This window comes from Hemibagrus wyckioides, linkage group LG08 (genome assembly GCF_019097595.1).
Source record: "Hemibagrus wyckioides isolate EC202008001 linkage group LG08, SWU_Hwy_1.0, whole genome shotgun sequence".
In the NCBI taxonomy this organism is placed as follows: domain Eukaryota; kingdom Metazoa; phylum Chordata; class Actinopteri; order Siluriformes; family Bagridae; genus Hemibagrus; species Hemibagrus wyckioides.
The window spans coordinates 22830761-22852329 of NC_080717.1; the positions used below are offsets into that span (position 1 = coordinate 22830761).

The window sequence follows — 21569 nt, forward strand, 5'->3', positions numbered from 1 at the left end:
GACCTGTAGGCTTTTTTATTCACACCTGCATGGTTGAGCAGTGAAGCGGGCCAGTCGTTTAAAAGGTCAGCATGTACACAACAATGCTTGTTTGTACCCAATACACTCGGAACAACTGACACACTCATAATGAAAAAAAATGCGACTGCTCTTCTGGCGCAGGAATTTTCTCGTCTGAATTCCTTTTAATTCTTTGTTGTGAAACCTAATTCTCACCTTAACCTCGCTGAACAGAAGGAAACCTTTTACCTCTTTTCAGCGCTTGAAATAGAAGCTAAAGGTCTGGTACGGAAAAATAAAAAAGAAATGCTCCTCTTGAGGACTGGCTAAATGTTCCTATTCTTGTAGGGACCAAAATATAACCTTTACCTCAGTGAATGAAATTTGTTATAAAGATAGATAGATAGATAGACAGACAGACAGACAGACAGACAGACAGACAGACAGACAGACAGACAGATAGATAGATAGATAGATAGATAGATAGATAGATAGATAGATAGATAGATAGATTACACTTCTTGTATTAAACAAAAGAGAAGAGAAACAAATCTTTCCCACTTGAGGACCAGCATGGCCCAATATGTGGTCTCCACCAAGATTTAAACACACACACACACACACCTACCTTACTACGCATGCGAGGATATCCCATTGGGCTAATTATTAAGGCAGATAATTAACCTTTTGTCTCTTTTTAGTTTTCTAAATAAAAGCTTTAGGTCTGCACCAGTTTGATAACTGACCAAACGTTTTAATAAGGACAAAGCAAACAAAAGAAAAACACCACACACACACACACACACACACACACAATAACATTCAGAGGCCTTACTTGTGAGTGGTTCAGTGACCATGGATTCACTTTAATAAATAAATAAAAAAAAACAAAAGAAAGAAAAGAAAAGAAGTAAATCTGTGTGACGCGACAGTGTTTCCAGACATGGATCAGGTCCATGTGGTGCTGTTGTGCTACAGTAACACAAAACTTGCTTTGAAATTCATGTTAGAAATTTTTACTACAGGAAACCGGTCAAAGAGGAATGTCGTCTGGCGAGAGATTATTATCTACAGAGAAGAAGCAAGCTTAATATTAAAGTAGCTACAAATTACATACGTGTGGATTCATGAGCATTATCCAGCACACACACACACACACACACACACACACACACACGGATGGTGCAACCAGCCCTTTTGTTTTTTCTGAGTTGTGTATATATTAAAGTATGTTTTCTGACATTTGAGCATCAGTGTTATGTGATGAAGCCTAAGCTCTGCTTTTAACTCGATTAGGAATGAATAAAATGCTGCACTGATTGCCAAAGATTTGTTTGCCTCAATCGTTATATATTTCCTCATGTGTCGCAATTCAGTAGCCTGTCCAACGTACCAGATCTTAAATATTTCGGGGGGGGGAATCATTCCTAATATTCAATACTAGTGCTAACATTCCTAATGGACTAAAGTAAATAAACTAAACTGTAAGAAGAAAAAAAAAATCAACCACTCGGTCATGGATAACCTCTGAGTGCATTTTTCAGGCCACGAGCTTCAGGATCTTGAGAGTTTACAATATGACCGCTGTCCTGTTTAATGAACAATCGCAAGTTTACTTAAAATGCAAGCACCAACATGGCGGCGTTTGAACGAGACACTTTCGAAATGATGTGAAAAGTTGATGTTTACCTTGATGGTGATGTTTCTCCCAGCTCCTCAGTGTCTACTCGGTTCCATAAAAGCCGGCAGACTCACCAGCGCTGACTCCGGCTGAGCAGGTTGGCCTGTGTACCAATGACAAATTATATATTACAGTACAGGATGGACCAGTTTAACTGCAAACGCCGTGTCTTTCTTCACGTCTGTACCACTCTGATGTCATCACAGACCATCATATCCTGCCTGTTCCAGCGGTTTCTCCAACAGCAAGATGCTCTTTAGATAATCGATGAAACTTTTTTTATTTCACTCTCAAACGTCAACTAACAGAAAAGGAAGCTCCTGCACTTGCTCACCCTCCAGCGTTTAGTATTATTTATTCATTTATATACACAGATATAGCAGATCAAGTTCTCAGCCGCTTTTTACAATGGTCCAATAGGCTCGTCGTGGAATGTTGGAATTTGACCCGAAGAAGTCTGTAAAGAAGGACTGTGAGGGTGTAAGCAATGATTCACTACTGCAGTGACGTGCTACCAAACCTTCTGAACCTGACCGTCTTAACGGCTGCATTACAACTTGTTAACACGTCTGCTGTGTTTTTGATGTGGGTGTATTTATCTTGTCTTACAGGTCTAGCATGTCATGGCATGATTTGATCTCCTGAATTCATAACTTTCCTTCCTGATACGTAAATATCCTGCATCCTGGTTTGATCTAATCTGCAGACCGTTCCAACGTTCCAAATCCTCGGGTTCCAACCTAAGATCTTCTCTACTGATTGATTAAATTAAAATGAGGGATGTGTTACAGCTTGCAGGCCAAGTCAAGTAGCGCCATCAAAACCCGTGCATTCAGCCAAAGCCTTCTCGGATTCATGTGCGTTGAACATGAGTACAGCGATCGTAGAAAAGTAATTACATGTGTGTCTTTACTGGAAGAAGAATTGTACCCCAGCCTGAGAGGGTGCTAACAGTTTCAAACACATATATTTGCAGTGCATCAGATCACTGAAATGATGCCGTGAGCGAGCAGCGCTCTCCCGTTAACAGCAGGAACATAATGTATGATGATAAGCATACACATACATACAGCATGATAAGTAGTTTTCGTGGAGTAAACATATCTTTCCCAGTCATGAATCATGGGTTGGCCTTTAAATGTATGATGATAACAGAGCAAGGAGCAAGTTCTGCTAAGCTCTGGACAGACCGGAGAGAGAGAAAGAAAAAGCAGCAGGCATCAGGTGGTCCAGACTGAGCTCTGCAGTGACTAAAGGCAGCTGTGGATTGGGAGCTATTTTGCCTTCAGCTAAAAAGAGACTGACAGGGAGAAAAATCAATATAGGTTTAGATGCAAACAGGTGAAATGCCACATGAAGCATTAAAGCAAGCGCGCACACACACACACACACACACACACACACCAAATGCTTTAAATGCCACTTTTCAAAACAAATAGATCTAAACAACCGAAAGGTATCTAAACGTCAGATGATCATTAATCAGTTTACGACATGATTAAAGCTTCTCATCTAAAAATCAGTCGACTAGAAGCTTTAGTCATTTCCTACTTTAACACCGTTTCTCTACGCCGGTGAATTCTATTCATCTCAGTAATAATTAGTGAAGTCTGAACCATATGCTTGTGTGTTTGTGCAGAAGATCAGTAGCATATCGGCTGATCCAGTATGATGATCCAGTATGATGATCCAGTATGATAATCCAGTATGATAATCCAGTATGATGGTCCAGTATGATGGTCCAGTATGATGATCCAGTATGATGGTCCAGTATGATGGTCCAGTATGATGGTCCAGTATGATGGTCCAGTATGATGGTCCAGTATGATGATCCAGTATGATAGTCCACTATGATGATCCAGTATGATAGTCCAGTATGATGGTCCAGTATGATGATCCAGTATGATAGTCCACTATGATGATCCAGTATGATAGTCCACTATGATGATCCAGTATGATAGTCCAGTATGATGGTCCAGTATGATGGTCCAGTATGATGGTCCAGTATGATAGTCCACTATGATGATCCAGTATGATGATCCAGTATGATAGTCCAGTATGATGGTCCAGTATGATGGTCCAGTATGATGATCCAGTATGATAGTCCACTATGATGATCCAGTATGATAGTCCAGTATGATAGTCCACTATGATGATCCAGTATGATGATCCAGTATGATGGTCCAGTATGATGATCCAGAATAATGGTCCAGTATGATAGTCCACTATGATGATCCAGTATGATGATCCAGTATGATGGTCCAGTATGATGATCCAGAATAATGGTCCAGTATGATAGTCCACTATGATGATCCAGTATGATGATCCAGTATGATGGCAGATCCCCATCATGGAGATGTCAGAGTGAGTGTTTTCCTTGATTTTACAAACCCACACTGAGTCAGAGAGGGGCTTTTATTGAGCTGATTGAAAGCAAGAAAGCAAGAAAGTGAGAAAGAAAGAAAGAAAGAAAGAAAGAAAGAAAAAGGTGCGAGGAAGGAAGGAAGGAAGGAAGGAAGGAAGGAAGGAAGGAAAAGAAAGAAAGAAAGAAAGAAAGAAAGAAAGAAAGAAAGAAAGAAAGAAAGAAAGAAAGAAAAAGGTGCGAGGAAGGAAAGAAGGAAGGAAGGAAGGAAGGAAGGAAGGAAGGAAGGAAGGAAGGAAAAGAAAGAAAAAGAGAGAGAAAGAAAGAAAGAAAGAAAGAAAGAAAGAAAGAAAGGAAGGAAGGAAGGAAGGAAGGAAGGAAGGAAGGAAGGAAGGAAGGAAAAGAAAGAAAAAGAGAAAGAAAGAAAGAAAGAAAGAAAGAAAAAGAAAGGAAGGAAGGAAGGAAGGAAGGAAGGAAGGAAGGAAGGAAAGAAAGAAAGAAAGAGGTGCAAGGAAGGAAGGAAGGAAGGAATAAATAACAGAAAGAAAGAAAGAAAGAAAGAGAAGATTCAGAGCATGCTGAAATTGGGATCAGGTTATTGGTGAACTGATGCAGCACTCTGCTCTGATCATAACAAAAATCTTTCTAGTTGTGTTTCTGCCCCCTGCTGGTAATCTCATAAAAACACACCAACCACCAGATGCAGACATTAAGAGCAGCGTTATTTAATAAAAAATCAGCTGAAACACTACAGACACACTCAGTGTTTAAGTCCTAACTGAGTGAGGTTAGCTCAAACATGGCTGTCCTCCTTATTCAAGTCTCACAGGCTACTAGATTGTAATTTAATCTAAAAACACTTTAGCGGCTGCACAAAGCTGAGATGCTTCATTAACACTCACTTCACCGTCTGTCTTTTGGAGGTAATTACACAGCTATGTATGTATGTGTGTGTGTGTGTCTGTGTGAGACAGAAACAGCAGCTGGCTAAACAACACATTGTCAAAATTGTCAGTATAAAATGGGAATATTTTCTGTGGAGAACATTTGAAAATCAGGCTTGATACAAATGCATGAAAACATAGGCAAGCCTAGCCCTGAAACAATTTATAGATAAAACTGCTTGTTTTTATGAATTTAAAACAACCGTGGAAGTCAGAGATAAGGGTGTGTTAGGGAATATATATTAGCGAACACAGTACTAGACACTTTAAATGTGTTGAACAAGTTAAAACAGCTAAATTCAAGTATGTCCAGTACTTCGAACACATGGTATTACCCCTATAACACAAAACGGACATACAGTACAGCAAAGAGATGAAGGAGCATCATCCTCATCAGTGAAGGACGTGAGGTCTTAGCTCAGCCCACCTCTGCTCCAGCTTCTGCTTTACAGCCTCTGGAGCAAAACTGCACTGAATTGCCTGCTGGGAAAGAGACCAGACGGCATCCTGAGTGAGGCCGAAGGTAGACGCAGCCAAGTGGTACTCCTGAGAGAGATCGGTGCAAAACACCCCCTTATCGTCCGTCTGAGTGGAGAAACAGGAGAATGAAGGATGATGAAGTTAGGTTATTTTATATCTGTCAGCATGAGTCGCCATAAGATGAGAAGAGGCACTCACGCAAAGCACACACGGGTGCTGGAGCTCATACCAGTACTGGAAGTGATGCTTGTCGTATGAAGGTACCGTCTGACCTTTCACATTAGAGGTCAGGCACAATTCTGGAAAAAAAAAGATGGATCATATTTTAAAGGCAAGTGAAAAGTGAAAGCAAAAGACCGTAATTTGAGATTACTCACCCAAAGGGATGTTTAGCTTACAAACTTTATCCACGAGGCTGTCCGAACCTCCTGCTCCGGGGTGTAAAAAGGTTCCGTGGCCAATTCTGTCTGGAGGCAAATCCAACAGCAACTCCGACTCCTCCTTCTGGGAAGGAATCTACAACAACAACAACATGGGCATATACACTGATCAGGCATAACATTATGACCACTGAGAGGTGAAGTGAATAACACTGATGATCTCCTCATCATGGCACCTGTTAGTGGGTGGGATATATTAGGCAGAAAGTGAACATTTTGTCCTCAATGTTGATGTGTTAGAAGAAGGAAAAACGGACAAGCGTAAGGATTTGAATGAGTTTGACAAGGGACAAATTGTGATGGCTGGACTACTGGATCAGAGCATCTCCAAAACTGCAGCTCTTGTGGGGTGTTCCCGGTCTGCAGTGGTCAGTATCTATCAAAAGGGGTCCAAAGTAGGAACAGTGGTGAACCGGAGACAGGGTCAGGATCAAATTGCTGAAGAAGTTAATGCTGGTTCTGATAGAAAGGTGTCAGAATACACAGTGCAGGACGGGTCAGGGCTGTTTTGGCAGCAAAAGGGGGACCAACACAATATTAGGCAGGTGGTCATAATGTTATGCCTGATCTGTGTATTACTATTAAGTCCAATATATTAAAACGTACAATAGTGTTGATATGAACAAACCTCAGACATATGCAGTGCCAGCTTGAGTCCACAGTTCCTGGCCCTCTGAAGAGCTGGAAGTAAGTCTTTTCCATGCCCTACCTTTTACAGAAAAACACAAAAAATCCAGATTCAATAAAACTGCTCGAGCAAATGCATGTAAAAATAGAATCGAATTAAGTTCAAGACCTTTTTAAATCACAGTAGTAATGCAATTTAAGGCCATTAGGCCAACAATAACAATAGACTGGCGCTGACGTTGGAACACTGCAGCTTCTCTAAAACCAGACGGGGAACTGGAGATCACTGGACGCGTGAAATGTGTAAAAGCATCTCAAAACCGGCTGAATGACAGTCTATTTGATTTATAATAATCTCATAATAAGAAATATGACATTTGCCCATATGGTACATTTTTTCGCAGTGCATCAGCAAAGCTAAAGAGAGAAAATAACTCTTCTGCATAAAATAAGAGGTAATGCCGAGTGAATAGGAGATTTCTTAACTCAAGTCAACAATGCTGCAATCTTAGCAGCCATTTTGCATTTAATACTATCCATAGTTTAGTACCATTTGTATTTCTACAGGTGGCAAAATGACAGACAGAAAAAAGATCATTAATAATAATAACAATAATGCTTTACGTGCCTTTATTCTAGCAATTCTAGCAATAATATAGGGTTTGTTATAGCAAAGTTAAATCTGATCTGTGTGTTTCGAGGCACTTTACAGGGAATTTAATCAATTTCTTTTAGCACTGTTCTTTATTAAAAATATGGATTTGATTCTTTGTTCAGCATTTCAACTAATATAGGAACAAATACAGTTATAACAAGAGCTTTAATTGAATCTGAATCCAGTGAAATCTGATTCGAAATAATTCTAATATGGATATAAAGCCAGCTACAATTAACACCTCCCTGCAGGTAAGGTTGTTTTCTACCTGATTATAGATTATATAAGCATATTATACGGATGTGATATGTAAATAAGGAACTAGTTGGGAGTGAACTGTCATCCATTCCTGTGTGCTCACGTCACTGCTCATTTTGAATCAGACGCAGATTCATTCCTTCGCCATCCTTTCTACGTAACACTGATAAATAATGGCCTATATGTTGATCTGGGAATTCAGACTATCCAATCAGACGGCTGTACTAACTGTAGGGTCACCGCTGAGGTCCAGTCCCACCACCACACCATCGCTGGACGACATGAAGTCCTCGGCTAGCTTCACCGTCTCCATAGCAACCTCCGGGCCATTTCTGCGGTCCACAGCCACGAGAAACCTGCACGACCGGGACGGAACTTAATGTGTGCCGCAGTTCAGAGGAATCTACAGAAAGGGTTTAGGAAGGATTTCCTAACCTGACATCTATGTCCACGTCTTCTTGCTTACACTGATGGATGGCTTCCAGGACTGTCTCGATATATCTTCTTTTAGACAGACCTTGATCAAAAAGACATCATGAAGTATTATATTATTGCTTCACTCTATTTTGATGTCCACTAACATGTACCTGTTTTGGTTTCTTCCCGTGGAGTGCTGCGCAGTTCCAAGTACTTCACGCCATCTGCGGCAAACTCCTCGATAACAGATTTGGCAACCTGTTAAAATAAAATAAACAACTATCAAACATTTCACCAGGGGTTTGAAACTCAAAGTAAAAATCACCATCAATTTACCATCAAAATGTCTTCCTCGGAATCAACAAGCTGATGGATCACTTTGAAAACCTGGAAGCATCTGTATAAGAGAACAATGGAAGCGGAATCAGTGATGATAGACACACAAATACGATACACACTTCATCTGCTGACTGTTGCCGATTCTGCCCGACATACAAAAACTAATCATCACTAATAAGAACGTTTCTCAACACACACTCAGTCTAATAATAAGGAAGGTAAAAGAGAAGCCAGAAGTCACTAAAAATAGAGTTGCAGGATGACCTGAAAGCAGCAGTAACACAGAGAACAATAAACAACAAACTGCACTACACTGATCAGGCATAACATTATGACCACTGAGAGGTGCCGTGAATAAGACTGATGAGCTCCTCATCATGGCACCTGTTAGTGGGTGGGATATATTAGGCAGCAAGTGAACATTTTGTCCTCAAAGTTGATGTGTTAGAAGCAGGAAAAATGGACAAGTGTAAGGACTTGAGCGAGTTTGATGAAGGGCAAAATTGTGATGGCTAGACCACTGGATCAGAGCATCTCCAAAACTGCAGCTCTTGTGGGGTGTTCCCGGTCTGCAGTGGTCAGTAACTATCAAAAGTGGTCCAAGGAAGGAACAGTGGTGAACCGGAGACAGGGTCATGTGTCATTTCCTGATGTCTGTGGCCTCTTCCGTTTTGCTCGTATTCATTTCTATTATCAGCAAGCCTTCTGTGCATTTTGTACATTTTCTGATTGATGGTCAGAATCGCATATTTGACCAAATTTGACACGTTACTCAGTTAGCTAGTGTTTATGAAATAAAAGGAAACAGGAAAAAAAAAAAAAAGAAACTACAAAGTGTGTGAACACGACATACTCAATAATTACCACGAAAGGACAAACGGGATCATTCCAATAGCACATGAAGAAAACATTAAACCACAGCGCTACAAAACCCTCATCACATCCCTACCCTGGACCTGTGTAATTACCAGCTTTGAAGCAAAGCTGGTCATTTGTGGCATCTGAAGACTTTCCCCCACATCAGTGAATATTTTTTATTATTTCATATTTATAAATACAAGTTCAAAAGCAGCACTTGTGTAAATTTGAAGTGGATAGATCCACTGGTTATGTATTAAATAACACAAATATATAAATGTTCAAAAAAATGTTCATTAGTTCTTATTTCCCCTTTGTGTGTATGCGAGTCATGACAAAACATTGATGTCTTGTTTTTGGGTTCTTTTTGATTTATTTTGCATGTTTTAGATTCGCATTTATCTGTAAACAGATATTGTGTATTATAAAATATCTATATTTTTGTCTTTTCATCCTGAAAACAGTGGACTATTGCTCTCAACTATACATCAATGAACCATAACATTATGACCACCTGCCTAATATTGTGGTGATCCCCCTTTCGCTGCTAGAACAGCCCTGACCCATCACGCACTGTGTTTTCTGACACCTTTCTATCAGAACCAGCATTAACTTCTTCAGCAATCTGACCAACAGTAGCTCGTCTGTTGGATCGGATCACACGGACCAGCCTTCACTCTCCATGAGCCTTGACCACCCATGACCCTGTCGCCGGTTCACCACTGTTCCTTCCTTGGACCACTTTTGATAGATACTGACCACTGCAGACCGGGAACACCCCACAAGAGCTGCAGTTTTGGAGATGCTCTGATCCAGTCGTCTAGCCATCACAATTTGGCCCTTCATCAAACTCACTCAAATCCTTACACTTGTCCATTTTTCCTGCTTCTAACACATCAACTTTGAGGACAAAATGTTCACTTGCTGCCTAATATATCCCACCCACTAACAGGTGCCATGATGAGGAGATAATAAAGTGTTATTCACTTCACCTGTCAGTGTTCATAATGTTATGCCTGATCAGTGTAAAGTCCAGCTTCTGTAGAAAAGTTGCCTTGTTTTTCAATTGATGAAAAAAGTTTCTGTATTTGCATCGACAGACTGGATTGTATTTTTGTGAGAGCAAAACCGCATACTACCTTACTAAGCCGTAATATTAGTGCACTACAAGTGAAATCTTGCTATTTAGGGACATTATTCTGGTTAGAGTCGAGTACACACTCGGACAGTGTGCGGTGCTGTCCGCTGTGGATGGCCGTCCTGCTGGACTCGATGTTCAGCTGCGGCTTTCGGGCGATGAGTTTGTCCATCGTTGCAAAGCTAACAGAGCCGTTAAGATGTGCATGGAGCTCCTGAAAGCAGAAATAAAAGCAGATTTGACAAAACATGGGACAAAATTTCACAATAAGTAAAAATGTACTCAAAATGAGTTTATTTTATTTTGTTTTAAATTTTCCTATTCTTCTTGTTGTTTTTGTAGTTTTATTTTATTATGTTTGTTTCATTATTTCAGCAGTAAGGGTCCTCATGGGGGAAAAATTCTAAAATGTTCTGGTAAAGCTTGGAAAAAAATATAGATAATAAATAAATACAATTTTTAAAAAATTACAGTGTATGTTAATATATCACGTGCAATATCATACCGTGTACAATATGTTTTTAGTTCCCTAGCATCTTTTTTTTTTTCTTTTTTCTTTGAGATAATTTCATTTATTTTTCATTTATGTTTATTTTTCTTGTAATCCAAAGCAATCTCTATGGCAAAAGAATTTCCATCAGGATTAATAACGTTTTATTTGATCTTTTCTTAACAATAAATATAAAATAAAGAATAAATCAAGAAAATGAATCCATTAACAGAATGTCCCAAAGTGTTTTTTTCCTCTTACAAACCAGCAATTTGACAATTATTATTTATTTATAAATAAATAATTGATAAATAAATAGATAAATAAATAAATAAGTAGATAGATAGATAAGCAAACAAACAAACAAATAAATAAATAAATAGATAAATAATTTTGAATGAATGACACTTTTAATTTTAATGATGTAACACTTAACAATGGGCAGCTTTAACAGAAAGAAAGAAAGAAAGAAAGAAAGAAAGAAAGAAAGAAAGAAAGAAAGAAAGAAAGAAAGAAAGAAAGAAAATAATATTGGAATTGGAAATAGCGACATCTAGCGGCGACACGCTGTAACTGTATTAAGTTTATGCCTGGACCAGAATATCCGAATTAAAGAAAAACACTAAAAAACACAAACTCTCCTCTAAACGACTCGGGCTCCAAAAGTATTGGCACCCTTCACCTCAGCCGCGTCCCTGACTTTCTATTTTTGTGTATAATTTTGTGTAAACTCAATGAACCCTTTACCATGACTCGTAATGACTTTGCAGCCAGTTTATTCTCCCAGCTGGAGTTAGCAATGTGCTAATTAACCTCTTTAAATATAAAAAAAAATAAGCCATTACTGTCCGCTAATATCCACTACTGTCTCCTTATATAAACACATAATAAATTACGAAGCTTAACTTTCTGTATTATTCTACTTACAACTTTAGGTATCTGTCGATAGAAGAGGTCAGCTTCCGTGTCCATTAATACTTTTATTTATTTTTAAAAGATATATTTTAGGGAACTTATATACATATATATATATATATATATATATATATAAAATACAATTTTGTGAACAAATAATAAGGTCTGCTTTCCTAGTTGCTCGACAAAGTGCAACACTAATATTGCACCGAAAAAACACACAAGCGGGCGCAGTTAGTTCCGGCCTTTATTTGCGCTAGCAGTCTGCTGCAATGATGATACACAAACACAATAATATACTTTATTATTATCAACAAGAACAACAACTACATATGTGAATACTTATTCATAATATACAAATCATATTTATGTATATATAATATAAATAATATAACAATTATACAAAAATGTAACTAACATACTAAAGCTCATTTATCAACAATGTGTATTTGCATAGGCTAAGTGTAAGGAATGTGGTGTTTATGCTTAAATAAGTGATTATTATTAGGAGAGCTAATATAAATATATCAGATTAGCTAGTTTTACTGTGTGTAAGAGCCTCGATCACATGACTTCACATTTCTCTGCTGTCTCTTTGAGGTCTACGAATGTGGCCTGCGCTTTGTCCTTCAGCTGGTCGATATCAACATCCTGTAAGCTTTTGAGTTGACCCAGGACTGACTGTTTGTTCTCTTCCTCTTGGTTGTCTTCTGCGATCATCTTAGCTAGCTCTGAGGGCAGCTCCACATCCTTGCTTGCTCCCTGGATTTGTGTTTCATCCAGCTCACTCTAGGGTGAGACACAAGCAGGTAGGTCCAGATCACAGTGATCAGTATTATATAATTATATGGATGCTACGTGAGGAAAGGTAGGCAGTGATGATGTGGTACAGTGAGGGAAAAAATTATTTGATCCCCTGCTGATTTTGTACGTTTTCCCATTGACAAAGAAATGATCAGTCTGTAATTTTAATGGTAGGTTTATCTGAACAGTGACAGACAGAATAACAACAAAAAAATCCAGAAAAACACATTTCAAAAAAGTTATACATTGATTTGCATTTTATTGAGTGAAATAAGTATTTGACCCCTTTGCAAAACATGACTTAGTACTTGGTGGCAAACCCTTGTTGGCAGTCATCAAATGATGATGTGGTATGTGATGTGATGTAGGGAGTGATGATGTGGTATGTGATGTGATGTAGGGAGTGATGATGTGGTATGTGATGTGATGTAGGGAGTGATGATGTGGTATGTGATGTGATGTAGGGAGTGATGATGTGGTATGTGATGTGATGTAGGGAGTGATGATGTGGTATGTGATGTGATGTAGGGAGTGATGATGTGGTATGTGATGTGATGTAGGCAGTGATGATGTGGTATGTGATGTGATGTAGGCAGTGATGATGTGGTATGTGATGTAGGGAGTGATGATGTGGTATGTGATGTGATGTAGGCAGTGATGATGTGGTATGTGATGTGATGTAGGGAGTGATGATGTGGTATGTGATGTAGGCAGTGATGATGTGGTATGTGATGTACGCAGTGATGATGTGGTATGTGATGTGATGTAGGCAGTGATGATGTGGTATGTGATGTGATGTAGGCAGTGATGATGTGGTATGTGATGTAGGCAGTGATGATGTGGTATGTGATGTAGGCAGTGATGATGTGGTATGTGATGTAGGGAGTGATGATGTGGTATGTGATGTGATGTAGGCAGTGATGATGTGGTATGTGATGTGATGTAGGCAGTGATGATGTGGTATGTGATGTAGGGAGTGATGATGTGGTATGTGATGTAGGGAGTGATGATGTGGTATGTGATGTAGGCAGTGATGATGTGGTATGTGATGTAGGGAGTGATGATGTGGTATGTGATGTAGGGAGTGATGATGTGGTATGTGATGTAGGGAGTGATGATGTGGTATGTGATGTGATGTAGGGAGTGATGATGTGGTATGTGATGTAGGCAGTGATGATGTGGTATGTGATGTAGGCAGTGATGATGTGGTATGTGATGTAGGCAGTGATGATGTGGTATGTGATGTGATGTAGGCAGTGATGATGTGGTATGTGATGTAGGCAGTGATGATGTGGTATGTGATGTAGGCAGTGATGATGTGGTATGTGATGTAGGCAGTGATGATGTGGTATGTGATGTGATGTAGGCAGTGATGATGTGGTATGTGATGTAGGGAGTGATGATGTGGTATGTGATGTAGGGAGTGATGATGTGGTATGTGATGTGATGTAGGCAGTGATGATGTGGTATGTGATGTGATGTAGGCAGTGATGATGTGGTATGTGATGTGATGTAGGGAGTGATGATGTGGTATGTGATGTGATGTAGGGAGTGATGATGTGGTATGTGATGTGATGTAGGGAGTGATGATGTGGTATGTGATGTAGGCAGTGATGATGTGGTATGTGATGTAGGCAGTGATGATGTGGTATGTGATGTAGGCAGTGATGATGTGGTATGTGATGTAGGCAGTGATGATGTGGTATGTGATGTAGGCAGTGATGATGTGGTATGTGATGTAGGCAGTGATGATGTGGTATGTGATGTAGGCAGTGATGATGTGGTATGTGATGTAGGCAGTGATGATGTGGTATGTGATGTAGGCAGTGATGATGTGGTATGTGATGTAGGCAGTGATGATGTGGTATGTGATGTGATGTAGGCAGTGATGATGTGGTATGTGATGTGATGGAGGCAGTGATGATGTGGTATGTGATGTGATGTAGGGAGTGATGATGTGGTATGTGATGTGATGTAGGGAGTGATGATGTGGTATGTGATGTAGGCAGTGATGATGTGGTATGTGATGTAGGCAGTGATGATGTGGTATGTGATGTAGGCAGTGATGATGTGGTATGTGATGTGATGTAGGCAGTGATGATGTGGTATGTGATGTAGGCAGTGATGATGTGGTATGTGATGTAGGCAGTGATGATGTGGTATGTGATGTAGGCAGTGATGATGTGGTATGTGATGTAGGCAGTGATGATGTGGTATGTGATGTGATGTAGGGAGTGATGATGTGGTATGTGATGTGATGTAGGGAGTGATGATGTGGTATGTGATGTAGGCAGTGATGATGTGGTATGTGATGTAGGCAGTGATGATGTGGTATGTGATGTGATGTAGGGAGTGATGATGTGGTATGTGATGTAGGGAGTGATGATGTGGTATGTGATGTGATGTAGGCAGTGATGATGTGGTATGTGATGTGATGTAGGGAGTGATGATGTGGTATGTGATATAGGGAGTGATGATGTGGTATGTGATGTAGGCAGTGATGATGTGGTATGTGATGTAGGCAGTGATGATGTGGTATGTGATGTAGGGAGTGATGATGTGGTATGTGATGTGATGTAGGCAGTGATGATGTGGTATGTGATGTGATGTAGGGAGTGATGATGTGGTATGTGATGTGATGTAGGCAGTGATGATGTGGTATGTGATGTGATGTAGGCAGTGATGATGTGGTATGTGATGGGATGTACGCAGTGCTGATGTGGTATGTGATGTGATGTAGGGAGTGATGATGTGGTATGTGATGTAGGCAGTGATGATGTGGTATGTGATGTGATGTAGGCAGTGATGATGTGGTATGTGATATAGGGAGTGATGATGTGGTATGTGATGTGATGAGGAACCAGTGATGATGTGGTATGTGATGTGATGTAGGGAGTGATGATGTGGTATGTGATGTGATATAGGGAGTGATGTGGTATGTGATGTGATGTAGGCAGTGATGATGTGGTATGTGATGTGATATAGGGAGTGATGTGGTATGTGATGTGATGTAGGCAGTGATGATGTGGTATGTGATGTGATGTAGGCAGTGATGATGTGGTATGTGATGTGATGTAGGGAGTGATGATGTGGTATGTGATGTGATATAGGGAGTGATGTGGTATGTGATGTGATGTAGGCAGTGATGATGTGGTATGTGATGTGATGTAGGGAGTGATGATGTGGTATGTGATGTGATGTAGGGAGTGATGATGTGGTATGTGATGTAGGCAGTGATGATGTGGTATGTGATGTAGGCAGTGATGATGTGGTATGTGATGTGATGTAGGGAGTGATGATGTGGTATGTGATGTGATGTAGGGAGTGATGATGTGGTATGTGATGTAGGGAGTGATGATGTGGTATGTGATGTAGGGAGTGATGATGTGGTATGTGATGTAGGCAGTGATGATGTGGTATGTGATGTGATGTAGGCAGTGATGATGTGGTATGTGATGTGATGTAGGCAGTGATGATGTGGTATGTGATGTGATGTAGGGAGTGATGATGTGGTATGTGATGTGATGTAGGGAGTGATGATGTGGTATGTGATGTGATGTAGGGAGTGATGATGTGGTATGTGATGTGATGTAGGCAGTGATGATGTGGTATGTGATGTGATGTAGGAGTGATGATGTGGTATGTGATGTGATAGAGGGTGTGTTGATGTGGTGTGTGATGTAGGCAGTGATGATGTGGTATGTGATGTAGGGAGTGATGATGTGGTATGTGATGTGATGTAGGCAGTGATGATGTGGTATGTGATGTGATGTAGGCAGTGATGATGTGGTATGTGATGTGATGTAGGCAGTGATGATGTGGTATGTGATGTGATGTAGGCAGTGATGATGTGGTATGTGATGTGATGTAGGCAGTGATGATGTGGTATGTGATGTAGGCAGTGATGATGTGGTATGTGATGTGATGTAGGCAGTGATGATGTGGTATGTGATGTAGGCAGTGATGATGTGGTATGTGATGTGATGTAGGCAGTGATGATGTGGTATGTGATGTGATGTAGGCAGTGATGATGTGGTATGTGATGTGATGTAGGGAGTGATGATGTGGTATGTGATGTGATGTAGGCAGTGATGATGTGGTATGTGATGTGATGTAGGCAGTGATGATGTGGTATGTGATGTAGGCAGTGATGATGTGGTATGTGATGTGATGTAGGCAGTGATGATGTGGTATGTGATGTAGGCAGTGATGATGTGGTATGTGATGTGATGTAGGCAGTGATGATGTGGTATGTGATGTAGGCAGTGATGATGTGGTATGTGATGTAGGCAGTGATGATGTGGTATGTGATGTGATGTAGGGAGTGATGATGTGGTATGTGATGTAGGGAGTGATGATGTGGTATGTGATGTAGGGAGTGATGATGTGGTATGTGATGTGATGTAGGCAGTGATGATGTGGTATGTGATGTGATGTAGGCAGTGATGATGTGGTATGTGATGTGATATAGGGAGTGATGATGTGGTATGTGATGTAGGGAGTGATGATGTGGTATGTGATGTGATGTAGGCAGTGATGATGTGGTATGTGATGTGATGTAGGCAGTGATGATGTGGTATGTGATGTGATATAGGGAGTGATGATGTGGTATGTGATGTGATGTAGGCAGTGATGATGTGGTATGTGATGTGATATAGGGAGTGATGATGTGGTATGTGATGTAGGGAGTGATGATGTGGTATGTGATGTGATGTAGGCAGTGATGATGTGGTATGTGATGTGATGTAGGCAGTGATGATGTGGTATGTGATGTGATGTAGGGAGTGATGATGTGGTATGTGATGTAGGCAGTGATGATGTGGTATGTGATGTGATGTAGGCAGTGATGATGTGGTATGTGATGTAGGCAGTGATGATGTGGTATGTGATGTGATGTAGGGAGTGATGATGTGGTATGTGATGTAGGGAGTGATGATGTGGTATGTGATGTGATATAGGGAGTGATGATGTGGTATGTGATGTGATGTAGGGAGTGATGATGTGGTATGTGATGTAGGGAGTGATGATGTGGTATGTGATGTGATGTAGGGAGTGATGATGTGGTATGTGATGTAGGGAGTGATGATGTGGTATGTGATGTGATGTAGGCAGTGATGATGTGGTATGTGATGTAGGGAGTGATGATGTGGTATGTGATGTAGGCAGTGATGATGTGGTATGTGATGTGATGTACGCAGTGATGATGTGGTATGTGATGTGATGTAGGGAGTGATGATGTGGTATGTGATGTGATGTAGGGAGTGATGATGTGGTATGTGATGTAGGCAGTGATGATGTGGTATGTGATGTGATGTAGGCAGTGATGATGTGGTATGTGATGTGATGTAGGGAGTGATGATGTGGTATGTGATGTGATGTAGGGAGTGATGATGTGGTATGTGATGTGATATAGGGAGTGATGATGTGGTATGTGATGTGATGTAGGCAGTGATGATGTGGTATGTGATGTGATGTAGGGAGTGATGATGTGGTATGTGATGTGATGTAGGGAGTGATGATGTGGTATGTGATGTATGTAGGGAGTGATGATGTGGTATGTGATGTGATGTAGGGAGTGATGATGTGGTATGTGATGTGTGATTAGGAGTGATGATGTGGTATGTGATGTGATGTAGGGAGTGATGATGTGGTATGTGATGTGATGTAGGCAGTGATGATGTGGTATGTGATGTGATGTAGGGAGTGATGATGTGGTATGTGATGTGATGTAGGGAGTGATGATGTGGTATGTGATGTGATGTAGGGAGTGATGATGTGGTATGTGATGTGATGTAGGCAGTGATGATGTGGTATGTGATGTGATGTAGGCAGTGATGATGTGGTATGTGATGTGATGTAGGGAGTGATGATGTGGTATGTGATGTGATGTAGGCAGTGATGATGTGGTATGTGATGTAGGGAGTGATGATGTGGTATGTGATGTGATGTAGGGAGTGATGATGTGGTATGTGATGTGATGTAGGCAGTGATGATGTGGTATGTGATGTGATGTAGGCAGTGATGATGTGGTATGTGATGTGATGTAGGGAGTGATGATGTGGTATGTGATGTGATGTAGGCAGTGATGATGTGGTATGTGATGTGATGTAGGCAGTGATGATGTGGTATGTGATGTGATGTAGGGAGTGATGATGTGGTATGTGATGTGATATAGGGAGTGATGATGTGGTATGTGATGTGATGTAGGGAGTGATGATGTGGTATGTGATGTGATGTAGGCAGTGATGATGTGGTATGTGATGTGATGTAGGGAGTGATGATGTGGTATGTGATGTGATGTAGGGAGTGATGATGTGGTAATGTGATGTGATGTAGGCAGTGGATGATGTGGTATGTGATGTGATGTAGGGAGTGATGATGTGGTATGTGATGTAGGCAGGTGATGGATTGTTGGGTATGTGATGTGATGTAGCGCAGTGATGATGTGGTATGTGATGTGATGTAGGGGAGGTGATTGATGGTGGTATGTGATGTGATGTAGGGAGTGATGATGTGGTATGTGATGTGATGTAGGGAGTGATTGATTGTGGTATGTGATGTGATATAGGGAGTGATGATGTGGTATGTGATGTGATGTAGGGAGTGATGATGTGGTATGTGATGTGATGTAGGCAGTGATGATGTGGTATGTGATGTGATGTAGGGAGTGATGATGTGGTATGTGATGTGATGTAGGGAGTGATGATGTGGTATGTGATGTGATGTAGGCAGTGATGATGTGGTAGTGATGTAGGAGTGATGATGTGGTATGTGATGTAGGCAGTGATGATGTGGTATGTGATGTGATGTAGGCAGTGATGATGTGGTATGTGATGTGATGTAGGGAGTGATGATGTGGTATGTGATGTGATGTAGGGAGTGATGATGTGGTATGTGATGTGATGTAGGCAGTGATGATGTGGTATGTGATGTGATGTAGGGAGTGATGATGTGGTATGTGATGTGATGTAGGCAGTGATGATGTGGTATGTGATGTGATGTAGGGAGTGATGATGTGGTATGTGATGTTACTTGCCTTGGGCAGTCTGTATTTTTCCCTAAAATGGCTCCTGACCGTGGCTCTCTCTGCTTTCTTCTGTGCGAAGTTGGCTTCTCGCTCTATCCTGAGTGAACATGATAAAGAGAATGATCGTAGCATTGCAGACTGAAACCCCAACTCCTCTGGCCTTACACTGTCCCCCTCTGACTGGTTTATAGTGTGACACTGTCCTGCTGAAGTACTTCATTACCCACTCAGCTGCCTTGGTGAAAACTCACACAGCAGCACTAGTGCACTCTCTTTCATTTCTTTTTCTCCACTCTTCCGTTCTCTCTTTTTCCTCTCTTCCTACATTCCTGATTTTTCTTTGCCTCCTTCCTTCCTTCCTTCCTTCCTTCCTTCCTTCTTAATTTCTTCCTTCCTTCCTTACTTACTCCCTCCCTTCCTTCCTTCGTTCCTTCCCTCCTTCCTTCCTTCTTTCCTTCCTTCGTTCCTCCCTCCCTCCCCAACGGACCATGCTGTATATCCCACCTTGCCCTGCACTCAGCATTCCCGGGATATCCACCAGACTCCATGTGACCTTGATGAGGATGATGTGGTTACTGAAGATTGAAGATTGACTGAGTTTGAACAGATTTGTATGTCTTGAACTGTGATATGATTCCATGCAGAAAACCGCATGAGCATTTCTCCCAAAATGTGTGTGATATAAAGAATAAATGATTACGTGGTGTAGAGAGTGTCAGAGAGATAAAACTGTTAGAGATTCAGGAGACAGATATGTTCCTAGGTCGTCATGGCGTATGTTATTGATTGAAGGTAAACTGGTCTGTAATTTCAAACCCAATACCTTCTATTATTTCATGACATAGAGGTGATGAGGCTATTTTTATAGTGCTGGATGCTGGAAACTAAATACTAGGCTCAAATGTTTGCACAAAAACTCGCTTTAAAGGTGAAGTAAGCATGTCCTGTATATCAACAGACAATTTCTTCATTTTACAGTAATGTTAAGGCTTTAGTTTTAAAATGAAGATACACGTAACTGTCCTACAGTACAGACTGACAGCACAGAGCAAGCATTTCCCACCAAAATAATTCTTGCAAGACTGACTTACTTCTCCTCTGCCAGCTGCTGCTGATACTCCTCAAACTCCTCCTGTGTCATCCCCTTAGCCGCCGCCTCCGTCTTCTCCCCTTCGGCTTTCTCTTCTCCGAGACCCCCGGTGAGATCCTTCAGCTGACCCCCTATCATGTGTTTGACCACGAACGCCATCTCTCACACAACACAAGGCTTTACAGCGCACACCAATCAGAGCTGAACTGGAATAGTGATCAATGCTCTCTCACAACATGAACTACAACTCAGAGTAAAACTGATCAAGTGTCCATCTGTGTGGAGCTTTCAGAACACCAGCAGCTCTGTCTCAGTGCATGTGACCGTCTCTCTCTCTCTCTCTCTCTCTCTCTCTTTCACTCACTTCATGTGACCGTCACTCTCTCTCTCTCTCTCTCTCTCTTTCACTCACTTCATGTGACCGTCTCTCTCTCTCTCTCTCTCTCTCTCTCTCTCACACTCTCTCTCTCTCTCTCTCCCCCTCTCTCTTTTTCACTCGCTCACTTTTTATAAATCCACCCTGTTCTGTCTCCCTCTCTCTCTCTCTCTCTCTCTCTCTCTCACACACACTCTCTCTCTCTCTCTCTCTCTCTCTCTCTCACACACTCTCTCTCTCTCTCTCTCCCCCTCTCTCTTTTTCACTCACTCACTTTTTATAAATCCACCCTGTTCTGTCTCTCCCTCTCTCTCTCTCCCTCTCTCTCTCTCTCTCTCTCACACACACTCACACACACTTTTTATCAATCCATCCTGTACACTCTCTCTCTCTCTCTCTCTCTCTCTCACTTTTTATAAATCCACCCTTTTCTGTCTGTCTCTCTCTCTCTCTTACTCACTCTTTATGAATCCACCCTGTTCTCTCGGTCTGTCTGTCTGCTGTCTGTCTGTCTGCCTGCCTGTCTATCTGTCTCTTTCTCTCTCACTTTTTATAAATCCACCCTGTTCTGTTTGTCTGTCTGTCTATCTGTCTATCTCTCTCTCTCTCTCCCTTCATATAAATCCATCCTGCTCTCTCTCCCTCTCTCTCTTTCTCTGACATTTGAT

General features: G+C 41.0%; 3 protein-coding genes across 5 annotated transcripts in view; all 3 read right to left on the reverse strand.

Annotated features, from left to right (window-relative positions):
• Positions 1 to 4132, reverse strand: part of si:ch211-269c21.2 (carbohydrate sulfotransferase 8) — a 70981-nt gene extending 66849 nt beyond the window's left edge. The window contains exon 1 of one of the 3 annotated variants that reach the window (XR_009205326.1): positions 1690 to 4125. The gene's annotated coding sequence lies outside the window, so the exon portion shown is untranslated. Of the gene's footprint in view, positions 1 to 1689 lie in introns of all 3 variants that reach the window. The other 2 variants (XR_009205327.1, XM_058397255.1) reach the window with 2 other exon arrangements.
• Positions 4133 to 4542: 410 nt separating this feature from the next.
• On the reverse strand, positions 4543 to 11788 carry adal (adenosine deaminase-like). Its single transcript, XM_058396375.1, has 10 exons — positions 11617 to 11788; positions 10283 to 10413; positions 8201 to 8261; positions 8035 to 8122; positions 7883 to 7964; positions 7677 to 7803; positions 6536 to 6616; positions 5845 to 5983; positions 5666 to 5766; positions 4543 to 5572 (listed from the first exon to the last, which is right to left on the reverse strand). The coding sequence occupies exons 1-10, from the start codon at positions 11659 to 11661 to the stop codon at positions 5381 to 5383; spliced, it is 1047 nt and encodes a 348-aa protein (XP_058252358.1). The 5' UTR covers positions 11662 to 11788; the 3' UTR covers positions 4543 to 5380.
• Positions 11789 to 11852: 64 nt separating this feature from the next.
• cplx3a (complexin 3a) lies at positions 11853 to 20839 on the reverse strand. The gene is made up of 3 exons (XM_058397602.1): positions 20527 to 20839; positions 19445 to 19532; positions 11853 to 12393 (listed from the first exon to the last, which is right to left on the reverse strand). Exons 1-3 carry the CDS (start codon positions 20682 to 20684, stop codon positions 12169 to 12171), a joined length of 471 nt encoding a protein of 156 aa, XP_058253585.1. The 5' UTR covers positions 20685 to 20839; the 3' UTR covers positions 11853 to 12168.
• Positions 20840 to 21569: the final 730 nt, after the last annotated feature.

What these genes read in the sequence shown, in the direction of transcription:
- adal (XM_058396375.1), bottom strand. Translation starts at nt 11,661, where the DNA reads ATGGACACGGAAGCTGACCTCTTCTATCGACAGATACCTAAAGTT. An exon ending in CCGAGGAAGACATTTTGATG is followed by an intron (nt 8,123 to 8,200) that starts GTAAATTGATGG and finishes TTATTTTAACAG; the next exon opens with GTTGCCAAATCTGTTATCGA. An exon ending in TAAGCTAAACATCCCTTTGG is followed by an intron (nt 5,767 to 5,844) that starts GTGAGTAATCTC and finishes TTTTTTTTCCAG; the next exon opens with AATTGTGCCTGACCTCTAAT.
- cplx3a (XM_058397602.1), bottom strand. Translation starts at nt 20,684, where the DNA reads ATGGCGTTCGTGGTCAAACACATGATAGGGGGTCAGCTGAAGGATCTC. An exon ending in CAGCAGCTGGCAGAGGAGAA is followed by an intron (nt 19,533 to 20,526) that starts GTAAGTCAGTCT and finishes ATGTTCACTCAG; the next exon opens with GATAGAGCGAGAAGCCAACT. An exon ending in AAAAATACAGACTGCCCAAG is followed by an intron (nt 12,394 to 19,444) that starts GCAAGTAACATC and finishes GTCTCACCCTAG; the next exon opens with AGTGAGCTGGATGAAACACA.